General features: G+C 31.7%; 1 protein-coding gene across 1 annotated transcript in view; it reads left to right on the forward strand.

Moving 5' to 3' along the window:
• raptor (regulatory associated protein of MTOR complex 1) overlaps window positions 1–15,413 on the forward strand; it is a 63,777-nt gene that overhangs the window by 25,889 nt on the left and 22,475 nt on the right. The window contains exons 9-13 of the mRNA XM_072526718.1: window positions 4,489–4,563; window positions 7,464–7,721; window positions 9,316–9,599; window positions 13,102–13,357; window positions 13,974–14,116. Of these exons, the coding sequence (XP_072382819.1) occupies window positions 4,489–4,563; window positions 7,464–7,721; window positions 9,316–9,599; window positions 13,102–13,357; window positions 13,974–14,116 (1,016 nt within the window). The remainder of the gene's footprint in view (window positions 1–4,488; window positions 4,564–7,463; window positions 7,722–9,315; window positions 9,600–13,101; window positions 13,358–13,973; window positions 14,117–15,413) is intronic.

Raw genomic sequence — 15,413 nt, forward strand, 5'->3', positions numbered from 1 at the left:
ATTAGACTCCCTCTATAACGAGAACTGAAATGGCAGACTAATTACCTCGTTATAAGCGGATCTCGTTATATCCAACAACAATAATACTGTGCATACATATGAATATGTAGTTTTCTAAAACATTAACTTTCTATAGTGAAGCATTCGGACCAATATAAGATGCTAATAAATATTGTTTGAATGGCGTTTTTAAAACAAAGTTGTTTACTTTTATTGTCAATAAAATGTATTAAAACAAAAAAGAGTTGTTTACTTTTATTGTCAATGATATACGTTAAAACAAAAAATCTGTATTCTGTAAATATGTATAAAGCGTATTTTCAAACTTTAAATTGTCCAGTATTCTATCTATCATATTTTCTAAAGATGTGAAACAGTTTTATGTTTCTTCATTTGCGTTTTGTCCTTTGATAAAGTTTCTGACAACCTTTAAAACACTTTCTACATCTTGTCTATTAGGACCCATATTATTAGATGGGAATGGTCAATCCCCTACAATGACACTTGTGAATCATAAATTTTACATTTCCGACTAAAAATCATAAATTGTAAGAAGTTTATTACGGGCGGCCCGCAGTTAAAAAGGGTATTTATTTATAGCTACGGCCGGGCCAAAACGTAAAAAACATGTTTTTCAATCTTATGTTCTCTCGTTATAAGCAAATTTACCTCGCTATAAAGGGTTATAGTTCAATAGAAATTTCACGGGACATCTAATGTACCTCGTTATAAGCGAAACCTCGTAATAACCGTGTTCGTTATAGAGGGAGTATACTGTATTATTAAAAAATAAAAGGATATATAAAAAAAGCACAATTTTTTTTCTAGATATACGTGTATTTGTTTGTTGTTTAAGATAAAACAGTTATAAACTAATTACATAATATTTATTACATTGATATTTTCAGAAACAAATATTAAATACTATTATTGTTTGCTTCTGAAAATTTTTAAAATTGGCGCTTCTACAGGGAGCTATTCAAACAATCTTTTAAAAATAATTCACACCATTTGTTACTGGAAATGACATTTCTAATAACTAATTTCTGATTATTAATTTGGGCGATCCAAATTTGACGTTAAAATTGTTATTAGCAAGCAACCAAAAAACGATACTGAATGCACATTTTGTTTTTGTTCATATAATTTCTTCCATAGATTATACTACTTGTACCTACTTTCAATATAATTATTTATTACTTACCAGAAGGAAAGTTTATGCATTGGTTTAATCCCTTATAAGTGATTATCAACATTCGAAGATCTTTTATTGCAATTTTCTAATACAGTTTCCTTATCTAAAGAATACATACGAATATTCTCTGGTGCATCTGTAAAACATTATCACATCTATTTTATTTATTCCACGTACAATACATACAGAAACAACTGGAGAATTGTATATTACAGTAAAAATATTGTAAAACTACTTATAGAAAATAAATTAGGTTTTTACTTACCATCTGAGGTATTCAGAGATTTAAGCATATCAAGAATTTGTTTTCCTCTAGACATTTTTCAATTTTTACTATTATATTGTTATTACTAAATTTACAATTTAAACACACTTTTTTAACCTATATTTGAGTTAATCATGTTTTCATCAAAAATTGACTTGTCCTCTTTTTCACGCCTATAGTGTATTTTTATGTATGAGAGAGTAATAAAACAATAAATTATGTATGCAAATTCCTAAACTGTTGATACGGGTGACTCAATGAAAAACAGATATTTGTCAACAAGTTTACAGAAGTATATAGGAAAACAATTTTAAATTTAGTATGACCACCAGGTATAAAGGTTGGAGCAGAATAGAATACAATAGTTGTGAGGGTTACTAATCCCTAAATAAGGTTGCCAGTGTCGGAGTGATGGAGGTTAACAGGTACTAATGAATTTGCAAGAAATGTAAGATGTTTATTTTATTGGTTATATATAACCAATAAAAGTTTAATAAGTACCTACCTATTTGCAAAATAAAGTTTAATTCTTTAGATAAAATAAAACGTTTTATTTTATCTATTTGCAAAATAAAGTTTAATTCTTTGCCTATTTGCAAAATAAAGTTTAATTCTTTAGATAAAATAAAACGTTTTATTTTATCTGAAATGAGTGCATTGCACGAAGTAAGGGTTTCAACAATCAAACATTTAATTCTTTAATTCCAGGAATCTACGACAGTAATTGACTAGATAATTACCTTCTAAACTTATTCCACAGAAAATGTGATAGTGGGTTTTTCCATTTTGTATATAGGAAGGTCCAAGTGGCGTATTCAAAATTCTTAACAGTTCACTAAAAGTAGGTACTTCAGTTGCAAGGTGCAGTTTATTGTGTATACTAGTGTTATGGAAAATTTGGAAGTGCCGTGTAAACGCCGAAAAATTGGTCCTCTAACAGTTAATGAAAAAACATTGTTTTAAATCATTTACAGACAAACGTTTATGTGAAAGTGTTGATGAGACCGTTGAGTTAGTTAGCAGTACACTTGGTGTTGGGAAATCTACGATTTACAGAGTTATTAAAGAAGAGAAATGTGGTAGTTTTCAAATGCCACGTAATGCTCCAGGGAAACCAAAATTTCAAATAGAATATCATTTTAAAGAAGGACTTCGACGGAAAGTGCATGAATTCTTCTTTAGACAAGAATTTCCAACATTGGATAAAGTTCTTGTCTCAGTTCGAGATGATAAGGATTACCCAGAAATGAGTCGAAGTACGTTATGGAAACTTTTAAAAGAAATAGGCTTCCGCTGGAAAAAGAATCCCAGAAAGTCTATTTTATTAGAAAGAAGCGATATTGTCATATGGAGAAGACATTTTCTAAGAACCATAAAGGAAATGAGAAACCAAAAAAGAAAAATATTTTATCTTGATGAAACATGGATCAACGAGGGTCATACACCAAATAAATTTTGGCAGGATGAAACTGTTACAAGTCAAAGGCACGCTTTTGTAAATAACTTATCTACTGGTTTAAACCCACCATCAGGAAAGGGACGCAGGCTGATAATAGTACACATTGGCAGTTCAGACGGTTTTGTTGAAGGTGGTTTATTAACTTTTGAATCAACTCGTACCGGTGACTACCATGAAGACATGAACGCTGATGTCTTTCAAGAATGGTTCGAACAAATGATAGATCTTCTTCCTAAGAACTGTGTAATAGTAATAGATAATGCAAGTTATCACTCCAGACTTATAGAAGGACTGCCCACAACCAAGTGGTTAAAAAAAGACTTGCAGAATTGGCTGAGTTCAAAAAATATTACGTACCATCCCGGATCTATAAGAAAGGAACTTTATTCGTTGTGTGCCCTTCATAAAGAAAAATTTTAAAAATACGAAATTGATGAAATTGACAAAAATCGTGGAATGACAGTACTTAGATCCCCACCATATCATTGTGAATTAAACCCGATTGAACTGGTATGGGCACAGATAAAGAGTGAAGTTTCAAGAAAAAATACCACTTTTAAAATTCATGATGTTAAACAGTTGTTTTTGGAGGCCGTAAATAATGTAAAACCTGAAAACTGGGAAAAGGCAGTAAATCACACTATTAAAGAAGAGGAAAAAATGTGGAAGCTGGACAATATTACTGATAAAATGATCGAGCCAGTTATTATAAATCTTGGTTCTGAAAGTTCATCTTCTGAATCTGATTTGGATTTGTAACAAGTAGCTGTAAGTTTTATATTAATATTTTTATTCATCTATTTAACATACCTTAGACGGTTTTAAAAACTCTTTTTCTCTTTTGTAATTTTTAAAAATTAAAAAAAATGTGAATTTTTTAAAACCCTTTTTAATGTAGGCCAGTCAGTTCTAATATAGTGTGTGATAAAAGAGGTCACTTTTGTTTACATACACATAACACTTTATAACACTGAAATAATTCATTTATTTTTTACAATTATTCAAAGTAATTTTTCAATTAATCTTGAGCACGCCCATGGAGTGGTCGGAGCTACCAGTTAAAATTATGCTAATTACTCTCTCGTTCATAAAAATAAACTATAGTAGCGATATATAAATGACAAAACAGATACCTATGATAATAGTTAAATAGAAATTAATGGAAAGATAGTTGGAAAGGTAAAAACTTGACAAGTACCTAGAAAGCATAACATCAGATGACCTTTTCCATCAGCACTAGGTCAAATTAAAATACTACTGCATGAAGGGTTCCAAAAAAAATAATTAAAACAGATGGGCAGACCGATACTGAAGTAACACGTCAGTAATGGTGCACGCTCCTATTTCTCCAGTATGTACTTATGAATAGTTTATATATGATTAGAAGATTGATTCTGTAAAGTTCGATATGTATAACATGAGCTCAAATATTTCCAAATTAATAGAAGTAAAAACAACAAATAGTACTTATATACCAATTCATTTTATCGTTATGGATGTATATTGTTTTTTATTTAAAATACTGTTTGTTAAACTTCCTGCAATAATAAAAAAATGTGTATTTTTCAGACGTGTCAATCAGATCTTGTAAGAGATAATGGCCATAAATACTTTTTATCGGTATTACAAGATACATCAATTTCGGTAAGTACATGACAAATAAGTTTCAAATATTTTCATACGTTAAGATTTTATTTAAAAATTATTTATAATTTTTTAAGAATAATTAGATGTTAAAACAAAATTTGATTCGATAGAAAGAGAAATAGTATGGACGCGTCTCTTAGGTTTAGAAGTATGTATATGCAACATTAATAAAATAATTGAAAAGACTGATGCGTTTTTGTACACACTTAAGACAAATGAAAGAATGGAAAAAAAGAATTTTTGAAGTGTGTAAATTTTTTTTAAATCTTAGCAGAGCGCTTTCGTCTTACAAAGCCATCCTCAGAGCTATGGTCAAGTTTATAAAGCACCACTACTAGAGAGGGATCCCATTGATGAAAATATAGGATGCACCAAACCTCTGGTTTTCTTCGATTACGGCTAAACTATGAAGTATATAAAAAATGTTTTAAACAAAACTGATGTATATCAAAGACGTCTATAACCTAAAATTATTTTCGATTATACAGGGTCAGTCAGAACAACGGAGTGAACCAAAATTGTGTTTTTTTAATGGAACACCTTATATATTAAAGCATTTTTGAATTTATTTTTTAAAGTATGACGAGTTTGTATTGTTTTATAGGCCTCAAGTTATTAACTTTTGAAATATTTACGCTTTTATTGAGAAAAACGGTAATATTTAAAGAGCTGTTGATTAGGCTTTCAAGGAAATAAAAATGTAAATGATATGTCAAAAATTTTCTAGTGTAGTGATGTTTTAAATAATTTTATACCTTTGACATCCAGCTATACCATATACAGTGTAATCACTATTTTCAAATACAAAATTTTCTTATTTTTTTAATCGAACACCCCGTATATTAGTATTGCATTTTGTAGAAAACATTACAACCTTTTTTGATATTATAACCTAATTTTAGAAATCTAACCTAATATAAATCAAAATATCAAAGATTAAATAAAACGTATGCTAGTAAAAATTAATTACAAAATAATATTTACCTTACCTTCTTACCTAACTGAGAACCTTTATTTATAAATGTATTATTCATCATTGGTGCTACAGCCCTATAAAAGAGCCTCGACCTTCCCAAGTCTATTACGCCAGTCACTTCTATCCATTGACAACTGTTGCCAGTTTGCTGCGAATATTTTTCTACCGTCCTCATCTACACCATCCCTCCATCTGAGTTTTGGCTTACCCCTACTTCTACTTCCCACAGGTTGTGACATAAGGATTCTTCTAGGAGGGTAGTTCTGCTGTGATCTTGCCAGATGTCCTGCCCATCTTAGTCTTCCTATTTTTATAAGGGATACTACGTCTTTACCACCAAATATATGTTTATATCTGTGATATATCTCGTAGTTGTACCTCCTTCGCCAAACACCATTTTCACAGATGCCACCGAATATTCTTCTCAGGATATAAATGTATTATTATCTATGCTAATAAATGTTCAAAATGTTACCCATTATGTTCAAGACACAGTCGTATACGGTTAACAAAAGACTGTCGAACGTCTTATAGCATTTCAGATCCAACGCTGGCAAAGGCATTTTGAATACGAATTTTCATATTATTCCGTGTTGTGGGAATTCTTCGAACTCTCGTTGCACTTAACTCTATATTGTTGCTCAATTGGCGCGTGCTTATTTGTGGATATTGTATTCATCATCATCATCATCATCATCCAGCCTTCATTTTTCACATCTACTGCTGGACATAGGCCTCCCTTAAACTCCTATGTATTTAACTTTGTATTACATTTACCATAACTCGAAATCCATTTTCATTGGCTAAAACTCTTGTCGGTATTAATGGTTTTAAATGTTCCCGACACATTTGCCCACGGATACCCATTTGCACATTTTCCGACGGAACAAAGCAGTTTAAAAGTTTTTCGAAGGCTCTTTTTGAAGGATGTCTTCTGTGCGGATATCACTGACTATACACTTCTGAAGCTAGTAAACAGCTTGAAGGCGTTCTCCCAACACAAATGTCATGTCAACCAATTCTTCAGTTGAAAAATTCATATTTAAAATATAAAAATTTGTTACAAATATAACTACAAAAATATTACCCGGTCTTGTGACACAAGTAGATACTATTTATTATAATAAATATTTTGACACATACATTTAACGTTCATTTGTTTTAAAGCATACTTTCTACATTCTCAGTATTTAGGTACATACCTTAAAAAGTTATTTAACTGATCTTACTCGTAAATATATTTTAACTAACAATAAATTTAGTACAGGAAAGTTACTAGGGTAGAAAAATCACTAGGGTAGGTTTCAAAAATTGGTTTTTTTAGTATGGTAAATAGTATTTTGTAACATTAAGTTATTAAATTCAACTAAGTTGTACTAGCATACGTTTTTATTTTTTTCTTTAATTACGTTTTTAATTTAAAAAACCCACAAAAACATAAAAGCTATAGTTCTTTTTTAAATATGTACGAATATGTAACGTACTAGATTATATGTTAAATCCCGACTAAACATTGGTTTCCGATACAATATTAGAAATTCTGATCTATAGATGAACGCGCATGGTGTTGTGAATTGCCTACCAAAAAGGCGATAAGAAACAAATTTATATCCTATTTAAGTAAACAAATTATTAAGAAAATACGATAAGTAACGACACACGGTTACAGTAATACAATTTCAAAAAAAAATACTAGGCATCTATTTCAATGTTCATGTTTAACACAATCAGTTTTTTCACTGAATATAGTTTAATAAAGTATTGTTTTTTCCCTGAATGTAGAGATAATTCGACAGCTTGCTTAACAAGTCTTTTTAAAGTCTTGTTTATATAACTATATTTTCACTACAGAAATGTGATCAATTTTGCTTTTTTAGCCTAGATTTATTTGATGTTTTAAAAAATGTGTTTCTGTGTATAGGCTGAATATAGGACGCAAGCCACATTTGTATTAGCATGTATAGTGAACAACTTCCATGATGGTCAAGAAGCAGCTCTACAAGGATCATTAGTTAGTGTCTGTTTAGAGCAACTTAACGATCCTTCGCCTCAGTTACGACAATGGGTGGCTATTTGTTTAGGACGATTATGGGATCATTACGAAAAGGCTAGATGGACTGGTGTCAGAGATATAGCTCACGAAAAGTTGTACAATCTGTTAAAAGATTCAGTACCTGAGGTGAGTGCTTTAATTTGTATTTTTTTCTGATAAGCTCTACTCGCATAATAAATAAAACTTATTTGGAATTCAAAAATAGATTTATAGTATTGTTAACTTTGAGTATTTAATATAAGTGTAAGGAAAATAATTTTTATGCACGGATTCGGTAGTTTACAAGGGAGTGTGTCCGACTCTACTACCGAATGATGTGAGGTTCTAATCTCAGTAAAAACTTAAAATCCCAAAAGTATTGCCAACGAAAGCAATTGCACATCATCGAATAGTAATTTGTCTAGTACAGCTCTTCTACGTTTAGTCATTCGGAATAGATGTTAACCTCTATTCTGAAGTATCTTCTATATATTATACCTCTTTCAACGTGTAGCCCTCTGACCGCGACCCGATATAATAAAGAAAATGGGTCAATAAATAAAACAACTAAAGCAAATACACCGTACTGTTAAACTCAGTGGCGTTAATTACGATTTACTTGTATTTGAGGTTAATTTATTAGGTTATGAAAAAATTTATTGGTTGTGCCATATTTTATGAGGTTAATGTTGACATATTGATCTGGAAAAATATGCAGTCCACAATTATTATTAATGATAGCTGTCAGGAAAAATAAATAAATGGCCACATTTGTTAACTAATCATTTAAGGAAATTTTATGAGCAATATGCACGAAACAGTTAGTAATCCAAGAAACTTCATACAGACTTATAGATACATTAGAAACACGAATGTCCACGGAGCTACTGGATAACACAGACCCAATTAGATTATTCCTGAAAATTAAATCTTATGCGTAAGTGAAATAGAGTAAAATCATAGAAGCAGAGTTTAGTGAAGCAGGATAAATTCAGTAAACTTGCAGAAATAGGGGAGGTGTCAACGAATTAAGATTTTTTTTTTAATATTAATTAAAGAAGACATTAAATTAGGAGTAAGCTCAAGATAGAACTAGACCTAGGATAGAAGTAAATTACTCATCCCATTAATGAATAAATTGTAATATTATTGCAAAATGGGAGTAAAAAATGATATAAAAACTGTTTTTTGAGGGACCATTTACTTTGTAATTGTAACAATACCAAAAACAAAGTATTATCTTTTTCCCAGTATTTGATTTAGGCCTCCTATAATATTTAGCAATCATTTCATTTGTTTGGCTATTCGTTTTTCTAAAAAGTTTTATTTAAAAATCCTTTATAAAAGGTATATAATTAAAAGACCCTTTCGAGCTACATCACAGAACTTTTTCGAACTAAAAAGTTCATCATCAGTAAATTATTACCTGGAATAAGAATTACCACTTTAGTGAAAGCAAATGTAATGGTTAAATTTTGACCAAGGTTGAAAAAGCAATGTGGTTAAATACTTACCAGGTGTACACGAGTCAAGCCACTAAATATCTGGGTAAAAACCTTTAAAAAGTTACAAAATTTATGTGTTATATTTTTATTGAAAAGGTGGTGTGATGTTAAAATATTTAATGGATACTCTGCATGGCAACGTAAGACTCCCAATTTGTTTTTCTATATGTAAAATTGTTTAAAAAGTATTTGAAATTTTGTTGTAGAAATATTTAATAAAAGTTATACAATTTCAGGTAAGAGCAGCAGCTGTTTATGCTTTAGGAACCTTCATTAATTCCGTAATGGAACGTTCTGAACATGCGAACAATGTCGACAATGCCGTCGTAATGACATTGGTAAATACAGTGAGTGGTGATATGAGTTTTTTGGTTAGAAAGGAACTAGTGAACGCTCTGCAGTGGGTTGTGTTAGCTTTCGAACCACTTTTTGTTAATTTAGCTGTGAAAGAACAAACTAGCGTTTCACCCGGCCAAGATTGTATACTGAGTTCGGGAGGAATGAGAAGAATGGGAAGCAGGTAGGTCAGAAATTTAAAACTAAGTTATAATTCATTTTAAGACTAATTTTCTTAATTCCATTAAGATATATTAACCTGGCGACTCTGTGGTGACATTTTCTGACAGTAGCTGTGTGTTTAGGTTCTGTATCTGTATCATGGTTATATTGTTATATATCCTTTGTCAAATTTATATCATTTTAAAAATTTCCGTTAAAAAATTCAATGATTCAAAAAAGATACTAAAATTTAGTTTATTAACCAAATTTTTTGTTGGAGATACAGAATAAAAAAAATACAAAATTTATAACAAGTAGAACTTTTGTTTAAATATCATAATTAACAATTTGTTGCACATTTAGAAGAAAAATATACACCATGTTCAAGACAAAGAAAAATGTCACATTTCACATATTTCTTTTGACACTTTCTGTCCTTTCCACGAGGACGCACTCCATATATGGATGTTGTTCGTTGTTTTCTTATTGGGAGGTCCTTGAGTGTTCTCTCCACTGTCATTTCTTTTTAGTTTCGCCCTTATGTCTGATGGTATACTTTGATTGTTACTTTGTTTTTCCATATATGGTTTAATTAGTGCCAAACCAAGTTATTTAAAAAAAAATCGGCGTTTTAGTTTTTCAGTTGGCTGTTATGTTGATAAATAACATAACTATTTATTCCTGCATTATTAAGCAGTGAAAACAAAATGTTAAAGGCCATCGCTTGCTATAACGAGACACATTATATAACGCAGACATTTCGCCAACCACATTAACGCCACCTTTTGTGTGATTATAAAAGTCTATAATCTCAAATTTATTTGATTTGTGGTCAAACTCTGTATCATAATGAAGTGAAGAAGCTACTAACACTAACACTATTTCAGGCGGGTCTGAAATTAATAATATCTAATTAATTTTCAATATTCCTACCAATTCAATTATGTTTCTGTTAAAAAAATCAAAGTGAATTGTGGTAGTATAAGAACTTACCTGTTAAAAATGAACCGGTGTCGCGTGGTGAAAATTACCAAAAACTAAATAATACTGAACTTCAACTGTGTGGTGGGGTCAAAATCACCCACAAGTCCAAAGAACGTGACAGCACTCATTCAAATCTTATTCGCTAATAACGATGTGGGTGATTTTCACCCCACAACACAGTTTCCGGGTTAAATATTACTATTAATATATTCCATCAATAAAATAAAAAGTGGACTCAACCAGGATATGAAACTGGGACATTTCGCACCCAAAGCGAGAATCATGTCCTTACTCTATCGAGCCTTCATATTAACACTGCGCTGTTGCTGTTTGCTTCGACGTATAAGATTTTCCCCTTTTTTTTTGTTTTCTCTGATGGTTTCTAAGTGATAAGACCATCTCAGGGATTACTATTCCGACTATAGAGCGTTCCAAGTTAAGAAAATAACATTGCGGAGATAGGGCCATGTATTTCTTATGGACGATAGAAGCGCAGCGATGCCACGATGAACACAAGCACGATTCAGGGTTGTATAATTATTTGTATTTTCGTTTTCACAGACATGAATTAAATTAATGTTTTTTAACGTAATTGACCAAAAGTGCCCATTCGAAACAAGAGATGAAAAGTAGGGAAAATGATTTTAATTAAATTAATAGTATTTACAAAAGATAATTTTATTTTATCTTATTTTAATTATAGTAACGACAGTTTATTTGTTTTTCGGTAAGAATATTATATACCATGAATGATAGAAATCAGTAGAAAATATTGCTTAGTTAAATCATACACTTTGCAGGCTATTAAAGATTTAAAAGCAAATAAACGGACCGCTTGGAATGCATATATCTAATTACTAATTGCAACTTAAAATAATACGGTGTACGTATGTCAGCGATTTTATGTCGTTCTCTGAGACTACATAATGATAATAAGGCTTTGTGGTTCTTCAATCTTCAGTTGTTATTCTGACTTTACAGTTAAATGTTAATTGAAAATGAAATTCGAAAAATATATCGACAATCTAGTAAACCGCATGCCTGAGAGTTTTGGCAACACTGATCTCCATAAGCCTAATGTTATTTTCTTAACGTGGAACGCTGTATAGGAGTTTTAGTATATCTATAGGCTTTATGTTATGTAAACCCTCTTTTTCTATCTGATATCCTTTCAGTTAATATGTTCTGGAGTTCCTTAGGACACAGTAGGTTGAGAGTATATGTATAAAGGTTTCATACGTAATCATTTTTTGTTTAAGCTTCTGTAATCCTTAAATATTCTATGGGCATAGTTCCTTAGAAGTATTTTTGTCTCATATCATGTAAGTTTTTTTAATTCAACGGTTGGATCTTTTGCGATATTTTTTGATTTCATACAGCATTACGCTGTTACTAATTCCACGAAAGGGTTAAGGTCGAATAAAAAGTGTTTTTGGGTCTATTTTGGGTAATTTGGTCTCTGATTCTATAGTAGGGTAACTAAATATTCCTTGCTTGGTTCATTTAATTTACCTAAGCATTACTATACTGCTTTAGAGCTGATGACATGTGATTTCAGCGCGTTGGTGACAATTTCTTGTGCCCGATATTTTAACTGTTTAACCAGTTTAACTGTTTTATCCATGTTAAAAATGCTTGGGATTTTGCCCGGGTTTTTTGAGCGTTTAGTTCTAATCTCCGTACACTCCTATCCCAGTTACTTGTGCTTTTGTAGAGCCATCTGTGTAGCATTTGACAGCATTTTTAGAACTGTTATTTTTGTTCATTCATTTTTGCAACAACTTTGTAGTAAATTCTTGGGGCATATGCTAATACTGGCTTTCATGTTGAATCGAGAATTGGGTCTAATAATTTCTTTCATGTTTATTTTATTTTTTAGGTTGATGATCAAGTAGTTTTTTTTATTACCTTGGGAACCACTCTCTATCAAAATTTGAGGTTATGCTCAAATTGATCCGGTAATTTCGGGTTTTCATTTTACACATAACTTGACCTTGAGTGACTACTAAGTTTATTTTAGGCATATTTATATGAGACATAATATGGTAAAATTGTAGTTGTGTGAATAAGAAATATTTGATATTTATTTCGATATGAAATAAAAGTAATGACCCGACAGGACATTCAAAATAAAAATTAAGAAGTTACTAAGTTAGTCATTAAAGCTTTGTTCACAGCAACAAAGTCGGCAAAGAGAAACAAGCAACTAGAGTAAAACACGGTGATAATCAACTGAGATCGTCGAACTCTAAAACTGATGAAAGAATACCATGTATATGAGTGTTGGGAGGCCCAAACTGTTTTAATGCTGAACAAAAGACTCAAATTTCTCAATTAGAATTTAAGAAATATGGAAAAGCTTAATTTATAACCACATTCTGTAGCGGACAATACAAGGTTGACGAAAAAGGACAACCATTAACCTTTAAATTATAGGACACATAGTTTAATTACAATATATCTTGTCTTGTATGCTGTTGAATAATTTTATTAACTTTATTGGTCTTTCATTGAATATAATTATGTATTAAATTTTGCAGAGATAGACTGAAAATCGGAGATTACGACTCCATGGAAAGGATGAAACGAGTTTCTTCCAGTTCGGCAATCAATAACATAAGTCATCAAGGAATGACCACGAGTTACTCAGGAAGCCTTAGTACGTTATCTAGTCTTAGTTACGGTTCTGTATATATGAAAATATGGTCTGCCTTAAGTTCCTTAGAGAATGATCCCCACCCAGAAGTAGCCCAGATGTGTTGTACAGTTACTGGTCACATTAGGGCACTTGTAAAGGTAAATATAATAAAAAAACATGTTAGTAATGGAAGAGAATTGTGATAGATCTTCTGTCTCATTCTTTCTTCTGATGAAATTTAGTTGTCTATCAAGTTATATTACACAAACTTCGTATTTGCAAATTTATTTACAGATTAGAGTTGCAAAATATGTTCCATTACAAAGACATTTTTTAAAAAGTATCGAATATAAAACAATCAGTAAATCTGAAGGATGAGTTAAAAGTTCCCTATAAAATAGTAACTTAATATACTCCGATTATCATCATCACGACCTGAAAGCATGGCATAGAAAGATCTCAACACATCTATTCCGTATAGCAACCAACAAAGTCATCATAGCCAGACTGATCGCCAACGTTCGGAACGGACAGGCACCCTAAGAAGTCATCATGATAGTTGAAAATATTTTACCTTTAGCTATGTAAAATTCCAAGAAAAATGCCTTTTTATATATTGGATATTGGATAGATATTGGAAATACCTCAAGTGAATTATGTAAAAAGTCAAATATGCATCGAGTCTGGTTAAGTGATCTTATAACTTATTGTAACACATATATTTTGTTCTAATTATAAATATTTACTTTAATTTTGTATGGTTTTATTTTTTAGGAACAATGGGAAACTGTGGATCGTGTTAATAGTCTGAATAGTTCAAGTTTAAGTTTACCTCCTAGTCCAAATAAAGGAAATTACTTTTCTGCAGAGAGTCCTCCGACTCTTCATCCAGCTGGAGATCTTCAAAAATTAACAAGGTAACAAAATTAGAGATTTATTAGAATTATAGGGATCCATTTATTAGAACCGGAGAGCTTTTCCGTCGTATAAGATTCACTTGGGCAGTCTTAGGCAAGTTGAACCACATTTTCAAATCGTCCAACATACTAATATGTCTTAAAAGAAAAACCTTTAATCATTGTGGTTTACCAGTGTTGACTTACGGGGCGGAAACGTTGACTATAATAAGGAGAACAGTGGAAAAAATCCGTGTGGCTCAAAAGGGCGATGGAGCGTGCTATGTTGGGCGTTTCAATGCGAGCAACCCAAACCGCCAGATATGACGAAGATCAGGGGTGGCTGATGCTGTAGAGAGCATAGCAACACTAAGTGCACCGGGGCGGGTCACGTGGCTCGAATGACAGATAATAGATGGAAAAAGTGATACTGGAATGGAGACCAAGAGATAATGCCTACCGAAGCAGAGGTCGTCCAACAACACGTTGTACTAACGGTCTAAAACTTTGCCATAGGAGTTGATGTAAGAGGAACAAGATCGAAATTTGTCTGATATGTCCAGCACCGGACAAGTGAAAATTGAATTATAATTTATTAGAACGCTTTAGAGTAGACTATAAGATGCATTTTTAAAGTGTTTAAAATGTTCCTAGCGCTAATTATTAGAGCTATGGTTAACTTAAAATAATAGTATTTTCTCTTCTGCCAATGGCGCTACAGACCAAATTCAACCTTTACCAAGATCTTTATTTTATGTATATTCTGAATTTTAATATCTTCAGCTCTTATGGTAATTTGCCATCAGGCTTCCTCACTAAACTATAGAATAAAATTCGTAGTTATATCTGGATTTTCGTACCCCATTTTCGTTGATCGGTGAAAAGATCTAAGGATTTTTTTTTCTAGCACCTCGAGTTGTATTCGCCCCCTAGATATTTTAAGCTTTTTATTGCGTCTAATCTATTTTCTTATTTCATCTTGTTCTTCAAGGCCTTGACCGAATTGAAGCATTCTCTAAAGCTTAAGCAGCAGTTCACCATTCAGCTTATCTTGTAGTTTATCCAGAAGCAACAAAAACCAGAAATTGTTAAACCGAAAGGCACAGGATTGAACAGGGTTCGTTCTGAGGAAAAAAACCGCAGAAGTGCTACCTAGGAAGAAAGCCTTTGGGACCGGCTAATCAATTACCGGCTAAAATAAGTAATTAACGGGCAGGCGGTAAAAGCTGTAAGGGAGGAATCTTCTTATAGTGCCGTCTTTTGCGGCATGCAAAAGATCGCCAGTGTTATTTATGCCTGTCCAGTTCTTTATGTTCCG

The sequence above is a fragment of the Diabrotica undecimpunctata genome, chromosome 3 (genome assembly GCF_040954645.1).
Source record: "Diabrotica undecimpunctata isolate CICGRU chromosome 3, icDiaUnde3, whole genome shotgun sequence".
Classification (NCBI taxonomy): Eukaryota; Metazoa; Arthropoda; class Insecta; order Coleoptera; family Chrysomelidae; genus Diabrotica; species Diabrotica undecimpunctata.